General features: G+C 45.1%; 3 protein-coding genes across 9 annotated transcripts in view; 2 read left to right on the plus strand and 1 right to left on the minus strand.

The window, feature by feature from the left end:
- Nucleotides 1–12,961, plus strand: part of LOC143365328 (BMP and activin membrane-bound inhibitor homolog) — a 37,534-nt gene extending 24,573 nt beyond the window's left edge. Inside the window, exons 2-3 of the mRNA XM_076805411.1 lie at nt 10,290–10,562; nt 11,528–12,961. Coding sequence (XP_076661526.1) covers nt 10,290–10,562; nt 11,528–11,784 — 530 coding nt within the window. The 3' untranslated portion in view covers nt 11,785–12,961. The remainder of the gene's footprint in view (nt 1–10,289; nt 10,563–11,527) is intronic.
- A 357-nt stretch (nt 12,962–13,318) lies between these two features.
- Dcp1 (decapping mRNA 1) lies at nt 13,319–16,589 on the minus strand. 2 transcript variants are annotated; one of them, XM_076805135.1, is made up of 4 exons: nt 16,158–16,589; nt 15,392–15,872; nt 14,806–15,297; nt 13,319–14,314 (listed from the first exon to the last, which is right to left on the minus strand). In XM_076805135.1, the coding sequence occupies exons 1-4, from the start codon at nt 16,364–16,366 to the stop codon at nt 14,078–14,080; spliced, it is 1,419 nt and encodes a 472-aa protein (XP_076661250.1). In that variant the 5' UTR covers nt 16,367–16,589; the 3' UTR covers nt 13,319–14,077. The 2 variants fall into 2 exon arrangements, with proteins under 2 accessions (XP_076661250.1, XP_076661259.1); XM_076805144.1 differs by having other exon boundaries at nt 15,419–15,872; nt 16,158–16,587.
- A 257-nt stretch (nt 16,590–16,846) lies between these two features.
- On the plus strand, nt 16,847–22,810 carry Dd (CTD nuclear envelope phosphatase 1-like protein dullard). 6 transcript variants are annotated; one of them, XM_076805360.1, is made up of 6 exons: nt 16,847–16,863; nt 17,832–18,157; nt 18,529–18,595; nt 18,672–18,873; nt 18,982–19,199; nt 20,878–22,810. In XM_076805360.1, the coding sequence occupies exons 2-6, from the start codon at nt 18,059–18,061 to the stop codon at nt 21,021–21,023; spliced, it is 732 nt and encodes a 243-aa protein (XP_076661475.1). In that variant the 5' UTR covers nt 16,847–16,863; nt 17,832–18,058; the 3' UTR covers nt 21,024–22,810. The 6 variants fall into 6 exon arrangements, with proteins under 6 accessions (XP_076661475.1, XP_076661458.1, XP_076661467.1 ...); XM_076805343.1 differs by lacking the exon at nt 16,847–16,863 and adding an exon at nt 16,878–16,896; XM_076805352.1 differs by lacking the exon at nt 16,847–16,863 and adding an exon at nt 16,926–17,037.
- Nucleotides 22,811–23,019: the final 209 nt, after the last annotated feature.

A 23,019-nucleotide genomic window follows, 5' to 3' on the forward strand; every position in this document is an offset into this window, starting at 1 on the left:
AGCCCCGGGTCCCATTAAACGGATGCACTGTTGTCTTTCACGATTATATATAACGCTCCGCCATGTCCGAGCCACGCTGGTTTGATAATCCAAGAGCGCGAGGTCCAAAATACCCTCTGAACGGCAATAAAACCTATCGTAGACCTCCTGGAGAGCGACACGGGGCCGTCTTTCGCTGCTAGTCAATGAAGAATCGACCGAATTCGTGCGGTATCCGGTCCCCGTTTAATGGGGATCATTAGTTACAGCTTTTATCGGATGTCTGTCCACCGAGCTGTATTACTAATGAAATATCTCCGGCCCGGAAAGAATTCCTCCTGGCCGTATCGAATTTAACGAGCCAATTAACTTGGCCTCCTCCAGCCTTGACAATTAGGAAAACATTTCGCAACTATTCTTTTCAATTATCCAACAACGCTCGTCGATCCAGAGCTGAATAATTTGTAAAATTCAGAGACTCTTGGCGGCCTATCCTGTTTAAAAAATATTTTCGAATGAAGATGGCCACTTCTAGTCTCGAAAATTAATAAGACATCTATCCCCGCTGGTCTAATCGCTCCTCAACTTTTCCTTCCAACGCTACTCAATCCAGAGCCGAATAATTTGTAGAATTTGGGACTCGAACCAGAGATCGATGTTCTCCAGCTGTTTGAAAAATATCTCCGATGGTAGATAGCGGTGTAGGCTGGTAAAAGGCCCGTTAAATTTGTTTGGTATCCCGCTCATCGCGGATCACTCGATCTACAGCTTAACCTTCCTGCGGATCGATCCGCGCGTATATTCGAATACCACGAGCGGCACGCTCTCGGCCAAAGTTTCTCACGAATCTCTCGAGGAACTCCCTGAGGACCGGTCCAGTCTTCTTTCCTCTTCTATCTTCTTACTTCCTGCGGCTCCTCCTCCTCCTCCTCCTCCTCCGACGTCCTCCTTCTCATCATTCGGTGGCCACTCCTTTCGGCGTCGGCGTCGATGAGGAAACCGTCCCCGGGACCTTTTTGTTCTTGCGCATAACTCCGCAGGTTCATAGCCCACTCTCTACGGGAACAGGTGTCCCGCGGTGGCCCGGGACGTGACTCGCCTCGGGATCCCCTTTTTCGTCCTCCTGCAACAAACGTTTGTAATTCTCGACACTGCCGTACTATACTGCTGTTGTCGCTGTTATGCCTCGCTTGTGATTTCGATCGCGTGTCCACCGACCTTGCGGCGGTAGCCGATGCTCATTCTTGTCTGTTGGTTCCAGAGCGATTTAACCATGGAACTGGCCAGACAGTCGATGGGACTTGTAGCTTGTCACTCGAGCTGCCGCGATTATACTTTCAATCGGGCTGGCCAACGAATTTTAACTCTTTCGACAAGCAAGCGGGAAAGTTTCGACGACGTGCGTTTGGGAATTTTTTTATCCTGATTTTATTGTAAAAGATAGAGACATGATTTCTGCACAGAACGATTCTTTAGACTGTTAAAAATACTACGTATTTTTTGTATAACATTGTGATTAGTTAAACGTGTTAGAAAATGTTTATAGATGCCATGAATGCCATTCCCGACGTTTACCAATTTGGTCTAACATTTTTCAATCTATTTAAAAAATTAAGAGCCTAATGAGAATTTTAATGACACATTTAGCAATCATCCACTGATTATTGAAACACATTGGATAGTATAATTTTAGTTACAGGCGATCTGAATAGGCTCATTTCAATTCACTCGATAATTCCAGTACTAAAATATTAACTACAGATCGTATTCTACCTCGTCCACGTTCTAATGTACTGCTAGGACAGTTAAGATATCGCAAACGATATGATATGCACGTCTTATTGCAGGCACTTCGTTTAAAATCGTTATTACTCGGCCTTTAATTGGGCCTACGGTATTCACGACGGACAAATCATGCAGTTAACAGTTAAGCAACGCTTCCGACGTGCATAAGGACATCGTCGAGACCCCCAGACGGCGTTTCCGTCTTTCCACGAGTTATCGCTTCTCTTATGTAAATTTATTCGGAATATTAATTTCTAATAGGCTGGAAGGAGTCGAGCGTTAACATTGACGCAGCCCGCATTGAACTTCAACCTGTCGTATATCATGGTCAATTTTCAATACCTGTTTCAGCTTTCGATTTCCATCATTATCCTGCGTTCTTCTAATGGTCTCTCAGATATTAATGGGAACAGACTAGCAATATTCACGTTCTCGGTGTTTGTGGAATTTCCACTGCAAAAACCGCAAACAAATTATACACGCAAATAAATTGTGCATCGGCGCATTCATACGCCATAATAGATAATTGTGGTTTTACAAGAACTGACTAACGGAGCTGGTGGAATACAGATACTGTTCCGAGTCTGCTACTGTCGCTTCCTATTTTATATTTTTGCGCTGGCTTCTCAATGAAGCTTTAACAGGCTTACAACGCTCTTTTCTTATTTAAATCCTGGGATGACCTGCAGAATCCAAACGACGCTGTCCCGTTAATAAGTTATACGGGGTCTACGTTTGACAGAAAGTTCCACAAACAGAATGAAGTCGTGCAACATCTATCCTAAATTTTAATTAAATCGGGCCCGGAGCGGGTTTCGGCGGGTGTTGTTTGCAGAAGCAACGCTGCAGGCAGCTTCTGGCTTTCGTTCCGGGCGCGATTCATCATCGGAAGGGTTAATCGGGTCGCGCCAGAGGCCTGGTTTCAGTTCAACGACTCAAGGATCCATGGCGCGTAAGGATCCTTCTGCAAACCGCAACGGATCTCCCATTATCGGGGGACAATCGTTTGCTCAACAGGTCGAGAACGACCTGCCGTCGACGCAGCCACGCACAAAGCCTGGCACGATTGAGAAACGACCGGTCCCTCTTTCTCTCTCTCTCTCTCTCTCTCTCTCTCTCTCTCTCTCTCTCTCTCTCTCTCTCTCTCTCTCTCTCTCTTTCTCTCTCTCTCTCTCTCTCTCTCTCCTCTTTCTCTTCTGTTCGGTCTCGCATGCACGCGAACCCTGGTCTCCGAGTGTTCGTAATCTCCCCAGCTATCGTAATCCCCGATGCTAGAATCCGAACAGAGCTCTCCTCTCCGCGTGACGACTCTGTTTCCTCATCGTCGTCGCGTCGCTATAAAACGAATCGAGAACTTCGCCAACATCTCGTAAAACTCGACGCGCGAGAGTCGCGGCACACACGGCCACCAACGCGCTTTCCGTCGCGACGGAATACTAATTACGCCAATTCAGAACGCTGAACGCTGCTAATTAGAAATTAAGATAGCCGAGACGTCGCGCTGTTTTACAATTGCCCCGTGACGCGGCCGACGGAATAAACAATTAAGCGCCGCGTCGCGTCGTTGTGTCGAAACTTTCGACCCCGCCATTGGAACGATTTCGACTGGCGATACGGTGCCACGTTCAACAAAGTAACAAACCTGAGACACGTGGACGTCGCGAGACGTGTAGAATTGCCTGGCAAATTCTGTTGAGTGATCTCCAACAGGTTGGGAGTGGCAAATCGCAGTCGCACTTTCTAAGGACGCTAAATAGTGGGTAGGAGCATGGGTTGCCCTGTGGGGCAATGATTTGGCCCCTTACGAATTAAAGGCATTCGAGGCCACGCCCACTTACAGCGTCCTATATCAGCTAGAGACATAGATTTCCCTAGGGGACAACATTCTAGGTCCTCCGAATCCAAGGGCAACGAAGCCACGCCCACTCAGGGCACTTCATACTGGGTATACGCATAGATTGTTAGGTGAGGCAATATTCTGGCCGCTTCCAAATCGAGAGCAACCAAGCCAAACCTATTTAAAGCAATTCTACATCAGCTAGAGTCACAGATTTTCCTATGGGACAATATTCTGGCTTGTTCGAAATTGAAAGCAATGAAGCCACGCCCACTTAGGACATTCCCCACTAAATGTAGGCATAGATCATTATATGGAGCACTGTCCTGGTTCCTTCCAAATCAAGAATAAAGAAGCTACGCCTACGGAGAATGCTCTAGACCAGTCATAGCCAGAGCCTTCCTCTGCTAATGGTCCCGTGAGGGCGTGGTTTAATTGCCCTTGCTCTCAAAGAAGCTCCAGAGCAGCGTCCCGCAGTGCAATTCTTCAAAGTATATCCTACAGACATCCCAATGACAACACATGCAATGCGACAATTTCGGATTGGTAACAACAATTTTACCGCTGCACAACATTCAATTAGAACACAGTCTAAATTACAATCGAGGCTTACGAGGAGTGGTTAGCGGCTAACCTTACGCAATTGAAAAGAGTTTATCCACCCCCGAGCTGAACGAGCCGGCCAGTGGTTGCGGTTAATTGTCGTTGCGCAACGCGGCCAGCGACGTTCCTATTAATTAGAAAATCCGATATTCAACGCCATCGACGCGGAGCGGTCTCGCTCGGTAATTGGCCGGCGGTAATGCGATTAGCGCTGTGTGGCAGTGCCCGTGTCCAGTTCTGTTTCATCGCGACGCGACGGAATAAAATTCTCGCGATTCGAGCGGACCGGCGCGACTCGTCGCGACTCTCACACAACGAGCTATGTTTGCGGCCTGTTACGCAATGTACGTGCATTAACGGACACACTCGAGGGAGCCCCGAGAGAAACTCATTAGTTTCATCATTCCCGGGACGATGGTGTACGGTTCTCGGCCCGCGAGCGGTGCACGTATCCACTGCACACACGTACAACACGGGTCGTCGCTCTTCTAATTGCATATACAACGGGCCTCGTTCAAATCAAGTTTCCGTCGTGCACGGCTTTCTATCCTCAGGCATGCTGGCGTTGGGCCCCGGCGAATCATGTGCCCTCGGCTGCAAGCCTAAGCTCGTGCTTTCAGCGACTCGTTAGGCCGATATCGATTCTGATTTCTTTTTACTTTTTTTCTTTCTTTATTCGCCGAGCGACCCACGGCGCTTCAACATGCGGTTCTATCCCGGCGAAATCATTTTTGCTTCTACTTATCGATCGTTGTTTTTTCACATCCGCGAGCGAGCGAGAGCAATTGGACGCACAGAAGTCAATTAAACCTCTTGTACTGCTATTCATTTGCAGACAATAATGTCCTCGCATACAGCTTGATTTTTTCTCGGTTTTATCGAGCTGCGGTTGTCATAACTTACAGTTTTGTTAAGCGGACCAATTAACTCTTAACTAGACTACGCGTTATGACAAAAATGACTAGACGAAGTACAAAACGGTGAAAACGTTTAAAGAATCTAAAAATTTTGTTCGATTCAGCTCGTTAAAATTATTGGATACAGGAATAGATGTCTATGTGGTTTCTACGTCTTGCAATTAATACAGATAATTTATATTCTCCATAGAAATCCGCAGTAATATTCCATATACAGGGTGTTCATCAAAATTGAAACTACTTCAAATAGAATTGCGATTTTGCTTCCAACCGGTGCGGTCCAAGCAGAAGGTTCATTAGCCGGAGAGCCTCGATTAATTAGTTAATTATAACGACGAGACTCGGGAACCATAGAGTGAGGATGGGTGTTTAAGCTCGATCAGCATACATGAATATTTAATCCCGGATAAGTGACGAATGTCGAACCCTTCTTGCTCCGCCGATCTCGACAAATAAACAAGCTTATCGGCATAAGCTACAAGCAACAGCACGCGTATCTCGTTAGATAGATCCGATGTCTCTGCCGGGAGTGCGGTACGAACAATATCTAACGTCAATAAGTTAAAGGTTAAGCCACCCGAGTCGAGACAGTGTACGTATAGTGAAGAGAGCCACGCTAAAACCTTTTATCAGGGACCAACGCGAGATACGGGGAATTCGCTGGGATGATCCCGGGGACCACGAAGAAATCGGACAGCTTTACGAGCGCAAAACACACGGGACGGTGGACGTTCGTCAAAGCGGTTCGGGGCCTGTCTACCTTTTTTGCCAGCGGCGTCGACGCTCTCTATTTTTCATCCAGAAGGGGCCCCGGTCTCTTACGACCCGGCATTTACATAAATCGGGACTTATAACGTTATTAACCATCCGGCGACCACGCGGCTCGGCGCACTTAACAGTTTTCTTTAATGTTTCGACGTTTATCAAAATATAGGGAAACCATTTTTAAATTTTGCGGAGTCTCGAAGAATCTGCACGATTAACTGAACACAATCGCCAGACCCTTTGGACACGTGGAGAAATTGATACCCTCACGACCCTGTAACAATACCTACAGTAGAATCTCAATTATCTATAATCTATACTAATCAGTAGACTGTGGATCTTTATGCAAAATAAAAATTGTCTTCGTACAAAATAAAGCAAAACGTTCATTATATACAGAAGGGGGGAAGGGGAGGCCAATTTAACGGGACAAAAACGAAATTCCTCGGTCCCCAGTCCCGCAGAAGATCAGGTTTGATCGAAGTAGGAGGATCTCAATCCCCGATCGGCTTTCGCTAATTTTTGGGATTCTGTCCGACGGACTCCAGCCTGTCTGGCGTTTTCGAGTAATAGAATCCGCAGGAATCGATTCGGGGTGGTTCCCGAGACCGTAATCGTTTGGCAACCGGGGGAAAAATGTAAAAGGAAGAAACACGAGCGATATGGGCGGGTTGGGGGGAGAGATCGAGGGGAGAGAGGCCGTCGAGAAATAATTAATATGCCACGGACGCATAACGAACGACCCCGCGAAGCAGTCTGTTTGTTTTCGGACGGGTCTTCTTCGGCTCCAGGCACGTCGGCCGTATCTCTCTTTTGCCCGGGCCTTCTCGACCTCCCGCTGCTTCCCCTTTTTCCCTTTTTATTTTAAACGCACACGAGGCCCTTCGCCGCAGCTTCTTTTGTCTCTGTCCTCCTCCATCTCTCTCTCTCTCTCTCTCTCTCTCTCTCTCTCTCTCTCTCTCTCACTCTCTTTTCTCTCGTTTCGTCTTGGTCTCTCGAGGACCTCTTCTCCGGGCCTCCTCCAGACGAGACAAATTCCTTTCGGAGAAATTTCCGATCTCCTTGTCATACGCCAACGGAACCCGAATATTTCAATCATATTACAAGCTACACCGGCAGTAAACAATTTGAGGAATTTTTTTAGGAACGAGCACGTAGGGTTTTCTATGCACCGCGTGCATTCACAGGGTGTAGCGTCTCTAGGCTTGCGTAATTCGGGGTGTAGAAATTTTTCTCAAGCCTCATTATGGTTTCAGCGCATGTATCCATAGCTCAAATATAAATTAGTCTGTGACCATCCAAGAACGTAGAAATTTACAATAAGTTTGCCGTTTGTCAACAAAAATATTAAAGAAAATTTTTTAAGGAAATTGAAATGTTCTCTATGCACATCGGTAGACAGGTTGCACCGGGTCTCCAGGCTCGCGTAATTCGGAATGCAGAGATTTTTCTAAAAAAATGACCATCTTTCCCCGACTGTTCATCTTTCTTTGTTGCACTCGAAGGGCTCGTGAGAGCCGGCCAATGGGCCGAGCGAACGGCAGCGATACACACAACGAGGGCCGCATGCCTCTCTCCATATATTCTCTCCACTTTAATCTTTCTTTTGTGACTCGGCTGTTTTAGCGTTTTTTATTTCCCGATGAGCCGGGCTTCGTCTGCTCGAAGGACAGAGACAGCGAAAGAGGGGGAACATCGAGGAGAAAGAGAGAAAGGAAGAGAGCGAGAGGGTGAGGAGAAGGCTGCGCTGGAGGCTTATTAGCAAGAACTCCGAGGAGAAAGAGGAGAATGTAAGAAGATTCTGTCGAGAGAGAAAGGGTCGTTTAATGGGGGGATGGTTGCCGGAGAGACAGAGCGGGCGCAGTCGCGGATAAAGATGGCCCCGCATTACCATAATAAACAACTGTACCGCGGTTAATCGTCGCGGGAGGTTCTTCTTTGTTCGATTTCTTCCGGCGGCGTAGTGATTCGACGACGGAACAAAGACCCCGTGGTCTTCCATCCTATCTCTCTCTCTCTCTCTCTCTCGGCAAGATATCCGATCCCGAGAACGGAATTATTTCGTTACCGTTGAAAATCGGCATTTAATCCGCGGTAACCAATGCAAATTATTCCGTTGACCGCGTGGCTCCGAGCAGAGAACACACACACGCAGAGAGAGAGAGAGAAAGAGAGAGAGAGAGAGAGAGAGAGAGAGAGAGAGAGAGAGACCATAGGGACCTCGAAAAACAGCGGAAAGGAGGAAGGGTAAAGTCGCGGATAAAGATGGCTCCGCATTATCATAATAAACAAGCGGCACGATGGTTAGTCACCGCGAACTGCTCCGTGTCTCTTTGTTTATTTCGTACGGCCCTCATTAACACACTGCGGGGAGAGAGAACTCTACTCCGGCCGTGTAATGTATATTTACGCTACGTCAAGCACGGTCCTAGCGGATCGGCCGTGTTTCTCGAAGCGGATTCCTTCCAGAGACGCGAGCGATCCTCTTTGAGACTCTCCATTTTATACAAAATTCCCTCCGGCCTTCGTGTTTCATTTCGCTCAATTTTTTCCGTACCTAATTCTTGCCAGTACACGCGGGCTACGACCATTTTTCTGAGGTCAATCCTGGCAACGATTCTAATAGAAGCTTCCCAAATGAACAGGAAGCTTTCCAGATGAATACAGATAGCGCTCCGTAGACAAATACGGAAGCTTCCAAGATGAAGAAGCAGCTTCCTGAATGAACAGCTATTACAGTATTTTCGGAACACCTTCTTCCAGTCTATTCGATTAGATCTCTATCAGCACTGTTCAGTGGCTTAAACAGTGACGGCAATCTGTCAAAAAGACGGAGTTGCCATCTCCCTGATCAGAGGGTTATTTTGCGTGTAGGAACTCCGTTCGATGAACTGTGGGACTCCATCGTTCCATTTTCGTGAACAATGCCTGGGAAGGCGGCCGATCCGTCCAGCGGACAGGTAAACGAAAGCCTAGGCCTCTGCGCGTGTATACCCGTTGCGACTCTTAGGGTATAATCTTTTATGACTTTCAGTCGGCTACTCATTAGGGCCGGCCGCCAACAATCGACGCTGTCGGTGCCTCAGGATGCTGGAACGCGAAAACCCCGACCGTTCCTGGAATTATAGTGCGCATCCTCGAATCGTCTTATCGAAACGGGCCGTATAAATAAAGATGAGTTGTGGTAATCAATTAGCGGAGCACCGCGTAGCAGTTCGTATAATTTCGCCGATCGCGAGAGAGCGCACTCCTCTTCGTGAGTGCATCGAATCGAGAGAGAGAGAGAGAGAGAGAGAGAGAGAGGGAGAGAGAGAGAGAGAGAGAGAGAGAGAGAGAGAGAGAGAGAGAGAGAGAGAGAGAGAGTGTGTGTACCAATTTTGCAGCGGAGCATTGCCTTGTGCATGGACCACCCATGCTATTGCATCATTAATCAGACCAACGAGTGATTAATCGTCGATGACGATTCCGACTATCGGGAACGGAGGACAAGTCCTTCTCCTTCGAGTGTCTCGTTTCGCGTTATCGCGATTTCGGTATTATTCCAGTTCCAAAAAAGAATCCTCTCTCAAAAGAGAGAAAGACGGTGAATTTCTCGAGGACTTATCGGGTCTGTTTCTTTTTTTGCAAGAAATATTGTAACGCTGATCCTCGCGGGAACGAGATAAGCCACTTAAAATTGCAGCTCATTTTATTTTCCTTTCGCTTTATAAACTCGATGCCCTTGCTTGACTTCGCTCGCTGGATAACACTGTCTACTGGTTCTGTTTCGCTGTTTATTGCAGGACTTGCCAACTCATTATATATCGATTCTGGTTCTCGAAACAACCATGAAGGATAAGACTTTTCGTGACTGTTTTAATCGGGACCTTTTTAGCTCGTTAATTGCCGGATATTAACCACAATTTTTACGGGATCAAAGCAATTTAGTCAAACCCTTAAGCGAGGAGAGGAAGAAATTCTGAATAATGTAGTTAATCATGAACAATACAGTGAAAACCCTGTACAACAGGATAAGCATTTTTTAAACTTCTCGCTAAGCAGACTTACAAAAATCCTTTCCCGAATTAGGAGGTTGTTAAAACTGAAATTAGAAAGTTGCTGTTGAGCACACAGTGGATACTACTTTAGCCCTTCTGCATATTAAAAATCCTAATATAATTTATTCGGGTGAACCAGAATAGAAACGAATTTCTAAACCTGGTGAACGATTAGTGTTTACTGTATCGCTTAGCAGGAGTGACCAAGCAATGGTGAACTAATAATCACAATAGAAATGAATATGTAGAGTCACGCGTTAGAAAGTAATTTTGAAGTATTGGTTTATTGTAAACGTCGATTAGAGACCATGAGACTCGTAATGGTGAACTAATTAAAACACGGTTGGTGGCTGGTTCTGGTTACAGATTCCCGGAACGTACGGGAGGTGACGTGTTACTGCAATCAGCCGGAATGCGTGCCCCAAGGATACATGTGCCGTGGTCGGGGCTGTTTCACCGAGTTGCCATCGAACGCGAATCCGTCGTTGCTGAGAGCGAGCCACGACACCAACAGCGGCTGCCTCGACGAGAGCTTCAAGGAGCGTCGGTGTCCCAAGGGATACCTCTGTTGCGAGCAGGATCTCTGCAACCACGTTGACAGCCCAGCGATGAGAAACAGGATCAACAAGACCCTCCAAGGTGAAGCGAGCGTCCTCGTTTGATAATAAAACCCGCGCCACAACTCAAACATTCGTTCCCGATCCTCGACCCCACACGAAACGGGAAACGATCTCAAACAACCTGGTACACTTTTACACTAACCGGTCCAATAGACGCGTTACTGGTAGTCGCAACATTATGTTAAAGTCAAGCAAATAACCTTAGATTCATTATTCGCAGATCGAATTGTTCTCTTAGTTGGTACTTGGATCGTTGGTATCCTTCCGAGTTTCCTGTATTTTCTCTAAGAATTTCTTAAAGAATCTCTTAAACTATTACAAAATTACCCAAGATTTATATCCATTTTACCGTGTCGTATTGACACAAATTTCCAAAATTGAAGTTCCTGTGTAATTCTTAAAGCTTCAAACTCATTCATACATCTTAACACAAGAGTTAAGTGGTTTTTTTCATCTTTACTGAATTATTAAATGCACATCATTTTTGCTTGGCAGCATTAGAAACCTAGAGCGACGATACAAATTCGTCCTTAAATTCATTAAAACACCCCCCGGACAATTGTTGGCATGAACTTGAAGAAGAGTACAGCGTCCGCAATGATCTACTAAGGAATTACAGAAATTCGTTCCCTTCATGTACGATTACGTGATCAATATAAAACAGAGTTCGCAAAAAGGACCTCGCCAGTTCAGATAAACGCAGGCCATTCCTCTGAATGGAAACCAGTTCGAACAACCGATGCTTCTGGTTTTGATTTCTCCGGCGCGTCCAGTAAGCCATGATCGCTGACGGTTCGATGATTCGATCGTGTTCCCGCAACACTTATTTCGCATGCCGTAGTCCCGGCCGGTTGATTTGAAACAATAGTGAAAGTCGAAGGTTGCGCGAATTTATGAATAACGAAGCGTTCTTGCATAATTTATGCGAGCCCGGAGCGAATGGCATCGGTGGCGGTGTTATTGAAGAACTCTTTATTGTTCCAGTGTTGGTCGGCGGCGACCAGCGACCTTTCCTCAGCCCGGTGCAGCCGATCAATCACGGGGGTCAGTCGACGGATGGTTGGTTCAAGACGGCGACGATCGCGGTGCCGATTTGCGGCCTAATCGTTCTACTGATACTGGCCAGTCTCGCGATTAGATTACTGCAGCCTGTACCGACGCAAAACGACAAACTCGGGCCTCATCGGATGCCCGACAACGGGCCCCCATTGCTGGGACCACCGAAAGTGCCTCTCGTCTGAAACCGACGGTTTTCAGCGATCCAAAGACGTTCTGAAAGTGTTCTAGATGATAGACGTACATAGTAAGACTATCTATAGGAAGCTAGCGGGCTAACGATGGCTCCACTTGGCTGTGAATTTTGTGAAACAAAAGAAACATGAAGAAACAAGCGACTGCTGTAAATTATAACACTGCGCGTTGTGCGCCGACGATTATGCGCGATAGAGAACTGTCTGGCCCATTGTTTCCGATAATTGAGCCATCAATAGTCGATGGTTGTCGAAAGTTATCGTGAATGATAACGTATGCGATGCTAATATGTTAGGAATAAAACAGATTTGCGATTCTAAAGGATCTTCTTCTCAATTTTACACGTTTTAGATCTAATAGTCACGCATTTCTGTTGAGAAATATTAATGTAGGCGCTGCATACTTTGGTTTTAATTTCGATCTACGGTCAGTTAGAACTTGCTCTGTGGCACTAAAATGTTCTTCATTCGCAATAGAAGATCCAGAAGTGTACAGGTGCTGATACAGTAATTGTCTTAAAATCTTTGTCTTATATTTGAAGAAGACTGCAGCAACCACAATGACCCGATCAAATTAAAACCACTTAAGGGTTAATAAATTTCTTTCGTCGTGTACAATTATGTTGCGGAAAGAACTGTGCCAAACCGAAACCAATGCAGTCTCTTCATTCTAATAAGACGATTAAAACGAATAACTTTTTAGCTCTCGATATTTCCAAAGTCAGCTTCAGTAAAATCTCTGAAAATAAAAATGTCAGATCTGCGAATGTCAACTCACAATTTTGAATAACTGTTGACAGTGATGATCATCGATAATTATCTGTAGCAATATCGACAGTTCTCCACCACTGTGTCATTTCGTCGGCAAGAGTAGAAGAAGGGCCATAACAATGACCTTTGTACATGACTCGTAACGGAGAGACAACGGAAACGCATGATATCGCCTTATATTGTAGCATTGTAAATAGATTATGTATTTTCTATCGTATTAGAGATGGTACCGTTTACTTAGGCGGCGTAAACTTGTAATCGGTGTTTCGAGCCTCGAGACTAGCACACGAGATCAAGCGTGATCTATCGCGATCTAGCGAGACGCTGATTCTTTCAGAGAAGAAACGCGAACGAACGAAGAACAATAAAAGTCTGATGTCTGTCTTGTTTTCTTTCCCTTTCTTTCTGTTGTTTTTTAACCACCAGAACAGGCGTAGACAACGACTGCTACGTAGGGTAACGCCTAAAGCAATGAAACCACGCCTACTCTGACGTCATTAGCTCCCAAGGGCAATCCGTAGCGCTCTTACACAGTGTGAAGAGCGTTTCGTGCCTGGCGTAGAGTATATTCTCTCCGGAAAATGATCGTACACGCGATGTACTTTCTTACGCATTAATCGTATTGCATATAAATATTATTGTATTGTGATAATCTAGCGTAACCGAGCGCCAATACTTGTTTCGCAAACGCGTGTTACTCAACGCGGGGGTTGGATCGACGCGAGTCGATCGACTTGAAAATACATTGAAACGATTTTTCAGTAATCGGTCTCTATTTATTTGCTCCTTTTTTTTTTAATTAATTACATACACATACCATATCGAATACCCGATATATAGGAGGGGGTATGTCATTACTCTGTAAAATAGGTATTCCATTTGATCGGCTCAGAAAAATTTGTCTCTCTCGCTCTGTCTCCGAAATAGTAGTAACCATAAAACGCTAGTATAATATAAATGTTTTGGCATCACAGTTTAAAATCGTACAATTTTCACGTTCCTTGTCGCCGTCGCTCCTTTTACAATTTCTTTTTACCGTATTTTGTTTACTCTGTCTTCGAGTGTGTACTAGAGTGTGTCTGTGAGAGTGTGTCTGTGAGAATGTGTCCGTGTTGTGAGTAAGTAAATGTATGCTTCTTGCGCGTGTACATCTGTGTGTTAGTGTGTTCGTTTGCTCCGCCATCGGCTCCATACCTTGTTAACGCGTTCCCACCGGCCACACCGTCACTTTTCCCGGGAGAAAAATGTATTACTTTATAAAAATACTGTTTAAGGTATGTATCTCCATTTATAATCTATGCTTCGTCCCCCGCCGAACATTGAGTCGGGTGTGCCAGTCAGGTGTTCGATCGTGAGTTAGCATCGAGAACGACGTTTTCGCGTTGCGTTGCAGCTTTTCGCAAAACATGGTTATGCTCGACCGTCTTCTCTCCATTTTGCTCCATCAGTCGACTGTCACAACCCGCACGACGGGTTCTCACAGTTACGTCACGTGTTAACAGTTACCACAGCTTTAGGACAGAATCTCTCCAAACGATTTCACATAAGCCTCGTGCAGCTTGTTGATAAAATCCGGATCGCTCCTCAGCAGATAGTTAAAAGCTTGGAGGAGCTGGTTCCTTGTCAGGGGCTCTAAAGGCCGCGCCGGGGGCTCTGGGGGACTTGGCGCAGCGAACATAACAGGGGGTATTAACGCCGGCGCAGATCCTCTTCCCGACAATGTGGTCGCCGGAATGATATCCTCCGATGCCTGATCGAATTCAAACAAAAAGATCAAATTCCCGTTTCCCCTTAGACCCAGGAATGCTGATAAGGTGGCTCGTAATACGTTTCTCCTACTTTGCTGCTACGTTGAACTGCTCCCTCCATGTTTATTAGAATCTGACGACCACAGCAAGACTCCTCTTTCTTCTTACATTGCTACATTTGTATAAATACATGTGCTACTTACACTTCAGTAGGTTCTCGCTCATTGCACTCCCGATCAAATTCTTTACGTGAACCTCGATCGTTGCATTCTGTTCAAGGTGGGAAATGCAGCTTAGTGGAAATGGTAATTTTGACGTCCCGTTGTTGTGCAACGAGTGCACCTACTTTATGCAACTGTTATTATAATCACTGCGATCGTCAGATTCGAATAGCTACGGAGGAGCTACTCAACGTAACAGCAAAGAAGGAGAAATGTCTCGCGGTCCACCTCACCAACATGCCTATCCTAAACTACGATCTAGCGCCACTCACCGTTGTTGCGGGCGTATGTGCGAATAGAGAAGCAAGCGGATTTGAGTTACTAGAGCCGACAACGAGATCTGAGGCCTGGTGGTTCGAGGTTGAGTTCGTGGACACGTTTGTCGGCGACTGTATCCTAAGGAAACCTGCCGTACCGTTTGTATCGGTGGCGTTCTGATTGACAGATGGCGTCACGTTGTGGCTCAAAGAACCGGGAGTGGATATCATTGAATCCTGCTGCGTGGCCGTCTTGCTTCGCCGTTTCGATCGGTTCGAGGCAGACGCGCTGCTAGTGTTGTTCGCAGTCTGTATGGCCGTAGGCGTAGCTTGAGATTGCTGCTGAGTAGTAGTCGGCTGGGGGGTGATCGATCTGTGCTGTTTCTCGATATGCTCGACCGTGTGAGCCGCCGGATGAGACATTAAACGCGCGAGCAACGGCTTACTTTCGCTAGCGACAGCACCCCCCGGTGTAGGCTGTTCCCCGACTAACACTCCTGTGTTGACCTGAAAAGATAGCAACAGCCAACATAGTAACTGCCCAGCCTGAAACTTATCTACCACAATAGTATGTTTAATAAAAAATCTCGTATACTGGAACCTGGTTATGTTTGATGGGAGTACTAACTTTTGCCTTGGCAAAGAAGTCCATCACACTCTGCGATGTAACATCTGGGCCCAACGGAGCGGTCAATGGCCCAGATATGTTCTTCACGGTGGGAGTGACCAGCGGGGATTTGGAAACAAGCCCTTCTCCCGTTGCACCCCCACCACCACTGCTGTTTTTATTAGTATTAAAATCTTTCTGAGCTTTGCTGAGCATACTGAATATATCGACATTGTTTACATTAGGTCCAGAACTCTTTTTCACGTTAGCGGCTGTCTTGTTGCTAGCCTTGCGGTTTTCCTCTGAATCTTTCACAAGCTTATTCAACATTGCACCAATGCGCACGCATTCCTCTTTGTCGTAGAACCAGATGCCATAAATGTTGCATCTAGAGTTCTTGTAGAGCAAGAATGGCTCCTGCAGTTGCAGGTCTAAACCTTGCGTGACTGGCTCCACTAAGTTATTCGTATTTAATCTACAAAGTAATATAGATCATTTACACAGAAATATATGTAAAAGGAGGGTTTTAGACAAGGATCCAAAGATGTCCCCTGTGTTTTACATTATGATGGACTGTAACCTCCAGCAGGGGGCTATTAAATAGCACATGGTAGGACACTATAAAACTAGGGATTCGAGGATTTCAGTGATAATTCCGTTGCCGGGAACACCGTGCTCGTTCTTCGGGGGTCCCCTTGGCGCGTTTCACCGCTGGGATACGACTATTTTATGTGAAAAATATGCGAGTAACGTATATTACCTATTCATGATTAGTACACTGTTGTAGGGCTCGCCATTCCGCGAATAGACGAACAAAGCACCCTCGATGTCGGTTTTCTCCCATTCGTTATTAACCGCGTTGAACGTGTAAAGGGCTACGTGGGTCGCGGTCCCGAGGATATCCTTCACATAAGGGTCGACTCGCTTCAGAGCGGCCACGTTCATTCGCAGCTCTGTTAGATCCGTCATCGTGTTCTCTCTCGAGACTCCGATGGACTCGGCGCGGAAAAAATCGTGGAACGGTCGCGGTGGCCGTTCGTTCAATGTGTCCGTTGGGATAGTTCAGGTCTCTCGGTCGAGCTGATCACTAACAGTACCGTATTTTGATGGAACCGAAGCAGCTGCTTGTATAATAAACGTCATACTAGATTTTAAGGTTGATACCGTTTGTTACATCTGCGACTTGGTAACATCATTACAGAATGCCGACGCTTCGTTTCCTTTTTGCGTTGAACGACGGGTGAATCCGATTGGACGAGCCCGAATGGACGGCCAACCGAAAAACGAGGGCTCCCCCAGATCCTCTCCGCCAATCGGATCGATCGGAATTTTTTGAAAATTCAAGCCAACAATACGGCGAACAACATGTATCTCCGTGACATTCACCATATACATCGTTTAAATACATATAAACCGGACAGTTTACAGGCCCCGGTGAAAGTTATTTTTAAATTTCCACCTTTACGGTAAGTCTGCGTGCGACAGAAACGATGCAGCAGGTGAACGTATAACGCTTTTTTTCCTTTTTCTCGTTAACACCGCTCTCGCACAGCTCTCTCTCTTTCTCATTCTCTCTCTCCCTATCGCTCGTGTCGTTGTGACCGAACAGGAATTGCACGAGCGTCCGAGCGACAACTCTGGTGATTTTTTTGGTGATCTCCCGCGTATAGCTTGCTCGGGGACGGCATTACGCGAGGATAAGCTGATCCGCCATCTTTGTTGCGATGAATTGACCGCGTGGTTTGGTTTTTAGCCACGGTTAAACCGCAAACTCGGCTCTCGTAACGCTTTCAGAACTAATCAGATGCGATTTTCGATGATTTCACCGTTACGGGGAGGATGTAAACATGGTTTCGCAGCGATAACTGGCTCTCTGTCTGTGGAGTGGACTCATTAACTCTCGTTGTGCACAAGCACCTCGAGTCGCATGCCGGCTGTTTTTTTCTATCAGCCTTCGCCCCGTGGTGAACAGGCGTCATCCGAGGAAAACCAGGGAAAAGTTTTTCTCGATAGGTGCCACGGCCAGTTTTTCTAGGGGCTGCTCAAGGAGCTTGCTGCGTTCTCGGCATATAGTCATCGACGGCCGGTTTCGCTCGTCGGACTGATTATGCAACGTCCAGCGATCGGCCGACGTGGTACGGTCGTCGACGGTGCTCGTAAATTTTTCCACGTGCTGCTCGCGCCCTCGGGAAATTCGAACCGCGTGAATTCTGCACGCGTGCGAAACAGTATTTTCCGAAGACGATGCGCGCCAGCGTAGCGCATGGAAAAATTGGGTCGATGTGCGAAAGATGGCGGCCGCTGCGTGGTGTGCGTGAGAAAAGATCCGTGCCGTCTATTTCGCCAACAACATGACAAGATACGGGAATGCCTGTTCGCACGTGCTGAGCGCTATCGTACGCGGTCGGCCCGTAATGTGCTTCTAACTGTTCAGATTCGGTGCGACCGGTCCCGTGCGTGACGGAAACCTTTTGTTTACGGGGGACACGGGTACAGACGGTCGTTTCTCAGAGTGACACCACGGTTTCTCGGGACCGCGTTTGCCGCGGAGTGTCGCCGAAAGGGAAACACAGAAGAGTGGACAGGACCCCGTGAAACGCAGACGAGACACTGGAGATAAAGCGTTTGCCGGACTTCGGCCCGGTGAGACGATCAGTAGAGATGCTGAAGCAATTGCAGATGGGGATGAGAGCTTTCCTCTTGATGGCCTCCCGTGTGTGGACTTGCGTCTGCTTTCTCCTTAAGAAGCAGGTTAGAGCCGTAAGTAGGTGCTTCGCGCCTCAGTTTGCCCGTTTTTAGTTTCGCCACACCGATCCGCCGCCGCTACGTCCCCGCTCGGCGAAGCCCCATGCGCCTCCATGCACCCCCATCGATACATCCAGCCCGTTCTCGCTCCAAGCGGAACCCCTCGTCGTTTCCGGCGATTTTCCGCGGAATCATCATCCTCTTCCAACAGTAGTGCATCCTCGGCTGGACGTTCGATCTTATGCTACCGAATTTTGTTTCTTTCCTTATCTTTCCTCTTTTTAGTCTTGATTGTTGCACACTTTGTCATGGTAGACCGCTGACTAGTCTAAGGATCCAGCAAAGTGGTTTGTTTTTTCTTTGTTATAGTGGATTCATTGTTTTAGATATCGCAAATGCAACCTGTTAAGTACGAAATCTTCCCACTATCTCCATTGTCGAGGCACAGGCTTAGTAAGTATCGTTGGTCTCTGATCGATCTGGCAAACAAGGTATTATTGTTTCTACATAATTAAGTGTATTTTTGCAGGTATAGTTAGGAGAAAAGTGTTAGTGTTGGATCTAGACGAAACATTAATTCACTCTCATCACGATGGAGTGGCAAGGCCGACGGTCAGGCCTGGTACACCTCCGGATTTTGTCCTCAAGGTGACGATAGACAGACATCCAGTCAGATTTTTCGTTCATAAGAGACCACATGTAGATTTCTTTTTAGACATTGTTAGTCAATGGTAAGTTCGTGCTCTGAACTTTGCACTTACCTTGTCTCTAGATAAGAGCGTATCTTATCTGGTAAATTTTACTTCTAGAAAGCAAAAAATCATGCTACTTTCTTCCAGGTATGAACTAGTGGTCTTCACTGCTTCCATGGAAATCTATGGAGCAGCTGTTGCGGATAAGTTAGATAACAACAGAGGTATTCTAAGGCGCAGATATTATAGACAACACTGTACACCAGAAATGGGTTCCTATACTAAAGACTTGTCTGCGATTTGTCGAGATCTTTCGTCAGTCTTTATACTTGATAATAGTCCTGGAGCCTACAGAGCTTACCCACGTGAGTATATTTGCCCCTTTTCGACAGTATTAACGTTGCCGTTTACGATGTAGTTGTCTTTCTCGATATCTAACAAGCCCTCGCAACATTAACTAAAAAAGAAAATATTTGCCCAACGTAAAATTGTTTAATCTCCTCCGTGCCGCACGATACAACAATTGTACGCAAATTTGATCGCGCGTAGGTCACGTGAATCATGAAATTTCATTTAATATGCATATTCATGTCCATTGCGTTTATGATTTCGTCGCTGTTGTTGCATCGTGTACCCGCGCATCACGACCTGTAGTCAGAACTTGCTTACATGTGCACAACTGTGAGTAGTAGAACGATCATGATTGTCTTGCAGACAATTGCCGCCCAAAAAAATAGAGAATACATATTCTCGTAAATTGTAACGCATCGCATTATAGCCTCCACGTGTTCTACGTAGAAACCGCATACGCAATACACTTTTTAATCATAGTCTCAAACCTCTACGACCATATCTTTTTATTTTTGCAATGTTTCTGCAACACCGATACTCCGATATCGACTCCCATTGTGCAATATGATTTCGATTCATACTTTTTTTGCACGATTTCGCTCCGAGAAACGAGAATCTCTCTCTCTCTTTCTCTGTCTGTCTCCCTTTCTCGCGGATAGTTCGGCTAAACAAGCACCAGAGACCTAGGGCTCAGTATAATCTGATCGAAAACCGTATCTATTTGCAGCTATCAGCGTTGATGTTCTGTAAGCAAGCACTGAATACAGGCCTATGGATTCTGTAAAATACGATCAATTGCCAATGCTACTCCGCTTGAGTAAACACCGGACAGTGTACGCCCACACGGCGATCAAATAATTTCAGCTGTTTTAGTACATTTTTTTTAAATAATCCCTGTGCAGCAGGTACCATAGACTAGACTTTATTTCTCATTCAGAGCTTCTCACGAGCAACATCCAAGAATAATCACCATACTTTCTGTAGACCGCATTCGGTTGGCCAAAAAATCCTCTCAGGTGATTAAACAAATATTAAAGAGGAAATTTATCAATTTACATAAATGAAAAGATGAGAAGATTGTTTGGCCGAGTAGTGTATACAAATACTGTAGTATAGAAGCTGCACTTCTTGGATGTTATGCTAGCTACACACTCGTGTAATGTATAGGGTGATTCAGCTAAGGAGAATCACCTAAATGTCTGCACCGTTGCCACAAATGCAGAAAATCTATATATTCTAGAATTTTTAAAATTCACAGCTAAGAAACTCTTTAGTAGGTAATTGAACTTACAACTTACCTCCAGTAATTTAGTCACTTCTTTTTTCCTTATTAACACATTCACTTCCACATCATCAGCTCAGACACAAATCTGAAAGGCTGAAAGTGAAACACTCCGAGCCCCCTTAGATTTTATAAATACTAAAAAAAATTCAGTTTATAGGAACATATAATAGTGATTGATTTTTAAGTCTGGATGAAGAATTGAGTCGAGGAAAAGTTTTTTAGCGGCTTAGTTTTGAGAGGTTCGTCTATGAGACAGTGAATGAGGTAGATGTTTAGGTGATGCAACTTGGTTGAATCACCCAATGTTGTTATTTTGAAGCCTATTGCCTTAGATCGATAGCTTATATGAGGCGTCACGCTGTTTGGATAGTTGGTGAATTGTGGCTGGTTTGTTTTTGTCCCAACAGATAACGCGATACCAATCAAATCGTGGTTTAGCGACGCGGGAGACACGGCTCTGTTGAGCTTGCTTCCGGTTTTGGATGCGCTCCGTTTCACGCAAGACGTGCGGTCCGTTCTTTCGAGGAATTTACATTTACATCATACTTGGTAGCACGGTCCGGATCGATCGGTGCGTTAGATTTATTAGAGACCGAGCTGCGAAGAAGAAAAAACAATTTAGCGTGTTTAATTTAGGATTATTATTGTTACGGATAATAGACATTAGGATGCTGCCTGAATGATGAGAACGATGATCCCTTTACCCTGTCCTCATTTTCTACGCTCGTTAAACGACGAAACAAGAAAAAAGTACCGTAGCGAGTAAGATTTAAGAAGAACAAGATGATGACGAAGATGAAGAAAGAGGTGTAGGAGGAGATAACGAAAAAATAAAAACAAAAAAGGGAGTGGGACCTTCAACCGAACTATTTATGTCAGCACAAAAAACATCCTGATATATTTTGCGTTATGTTCACGTGTGCGCAACAATGATACGTGTACATATGTACCTATGTTCTATGTATGCATGCGTATACAGAGAGACACACGCATACGACACACAAAGACACATATACACAATGTTTTTCGTAGAAAAGATGTATTTGCCAAAGATCGAGTTCTTGAACTAACGTTGTAGACTCGTATGTTTCACTCTAAATAATTTTGTTCTATGTAAAGATAATCTACCGGACGTTTGACCCTGCTGCGTTCTCGTATCATAATTTCTCACTCCTCTAACACCGTTGAGGAGACGTCGCTTTTTTTTTTTGACCTAGTCATGTTTCTTGATTAGTCGAGAATGATTTTCTGTTCAAGAAAAGTGTAAAGAGGGTTTCAACCGAGTGTTGGTTCCTTTCTGAAAACGATGTCAAAAAGTATAGTTCAACTGGGGGAGTGCCCGCGGCAGGGTCGAGTGCTATTTTGCCACACATGAGATAGAGGAGGAAGCAAAAAAGTGTTATATTTTTTAAACGAATTATTTCTGTTATATAATAATATTATTGAATCTAGGGCGTAGCGTAAACGGAAACAATGATGAAGTACTAAGTCACACTTCGAATGGACTTCGCCGTGACTCACTGTATCAGTGAGGCGGCTATCCTGATTACTTAATTAATAAAAAAAAGGAAGTATTAAAAGAACTAAGAAGAGGCGATTTAATTTCATCAAATTTTATTTTAGAGAAGATTAGAATTATTTGAAATGCGGTGTGCGATGTTAATGCATCTGTGCGAGAGGGTGAGAGAGAGAGAGAGAGAGATAGAGAGAGAAAGAAAGACAGACAGACAGAGAGAGAGAGAAAGAATAAGTAAGAATGAGAGAACGCGAGAGTGAGAGATGAGAGAAAAATGCGAGAAAACAAGAATAAAAAATAGACGAATAAAGTAACAGTGAAAGGATGTTACAACCGAACGTACGACTGTATACTTTGTTCGCTTGTTTAATCCATTCAAAAAGTACTATTGAATATTATATATAGTTTGTACATACTACGACGAGGAATGCGTTTGTTGCAGAATGATTGGATCGCGCGAATGAACAGTGTAATTAAGCCATTAAACGTGTAATTTCACATCATATTTATATATGCATATATACATGTACGTATATACATATATATAAATGTTGGTTTTACGTCGATCATACAAAAGGAAAACTTTCATTCAAGAGACACAGAAATAGGTGTGTGAGAGAGAGAGAGAGAGAGAGAGAGAGCGAGGATATACCCATGTGCACAATAATTCAACTAGCAGAAACGATGATTCGTTCTCTCGAATAAACATTGTATGTACCTTGAAAACATTTGTTTATTTATTGGCGTGTGTATCGAACGAGTTGCTCACGCGGATCTCCAATTACCGAGCGTAATCGATCCCAAAGTACGATTAGCCATGGGTATTTTCTATTTAGATATGTAGGATAAACGAGCAGGATCGCGCAACACCACACTAAAAAAGAACAAAAATACGAAAAATCTCTTTCTTGTACATAATGTGCCTGTATGTACATGCATGTATGTCTTCAATGCCGTTTTCTCGCGTACAGTTCTATGTATATCTCCGAGGGTTAATCTGACTTCGTTAGTTCCAAATATACAAAAATACACA

This window comes from Halictus rubicundus, chromosome 1 (genome assembly GCF_050948215.1).
Source record: "Halictus rubicundus isolate RS-2024b chromosome 1, iyHalRubi1_principal, whole genome shotgun sequence".
Lineage (NCBI taxonomy): Eukaryota > Metazoa > Arthropoda > Insecta > Hymenoptera > Halictidae > Halictus > Halictus rubicundus.

What these genes read in the sequence shown, in the direction of transcription:
- Dcp1 (XM_076805135.1), bottom strand. Translation starts at nt 16,366, where the DNA reads ATGACGGATCTAACAGAGCTGCGAATGAACGTGGCCGCTCTGAAGCGA. An exon ending in AGTGTACTAATCATGAATAG is followed by an intron (nt 15,873 to 16,157) that starts GTAATATACGTT and finishes ATTACTTTGTAG; the next exon opens with ATTAAATACGAATAACTTAG. An exon ending in CACATACGCCCGCAACAACG is followed by an intron (nt 14,315 to 14,805) that starts GTGAGTGGCGCT and finishes GAATTCGATCAG; the next exon opens with GCATCGGAGGATATCATTCC.
- Dd (XM_076805360.1), top strand. Translation starts at nt 18,059, where the DNA reads ATGCTGAAGCAATTGCAGATGGGGATGAGAGCTTTCCTCTTGATGGCC. An exon ending in TTAAGAAGCAGGTTAGAGCC is followed by an intron (nt 18,158 to 18,528) that starts GTAAGTAGGTGC and finishes TCATTGTTTTAG; the next exon opens with ATATCGCAAATGCAACCTGT. An exon ending in ATTGTCGAGGCACAGGCTTA is followed by an intron (nt 18,596 to 18,671) that starts GTAAGTATCGTT and finishes GTATTTTTGCAG; the next exon opens with GTATAGTTAGGAGAAAAGTG.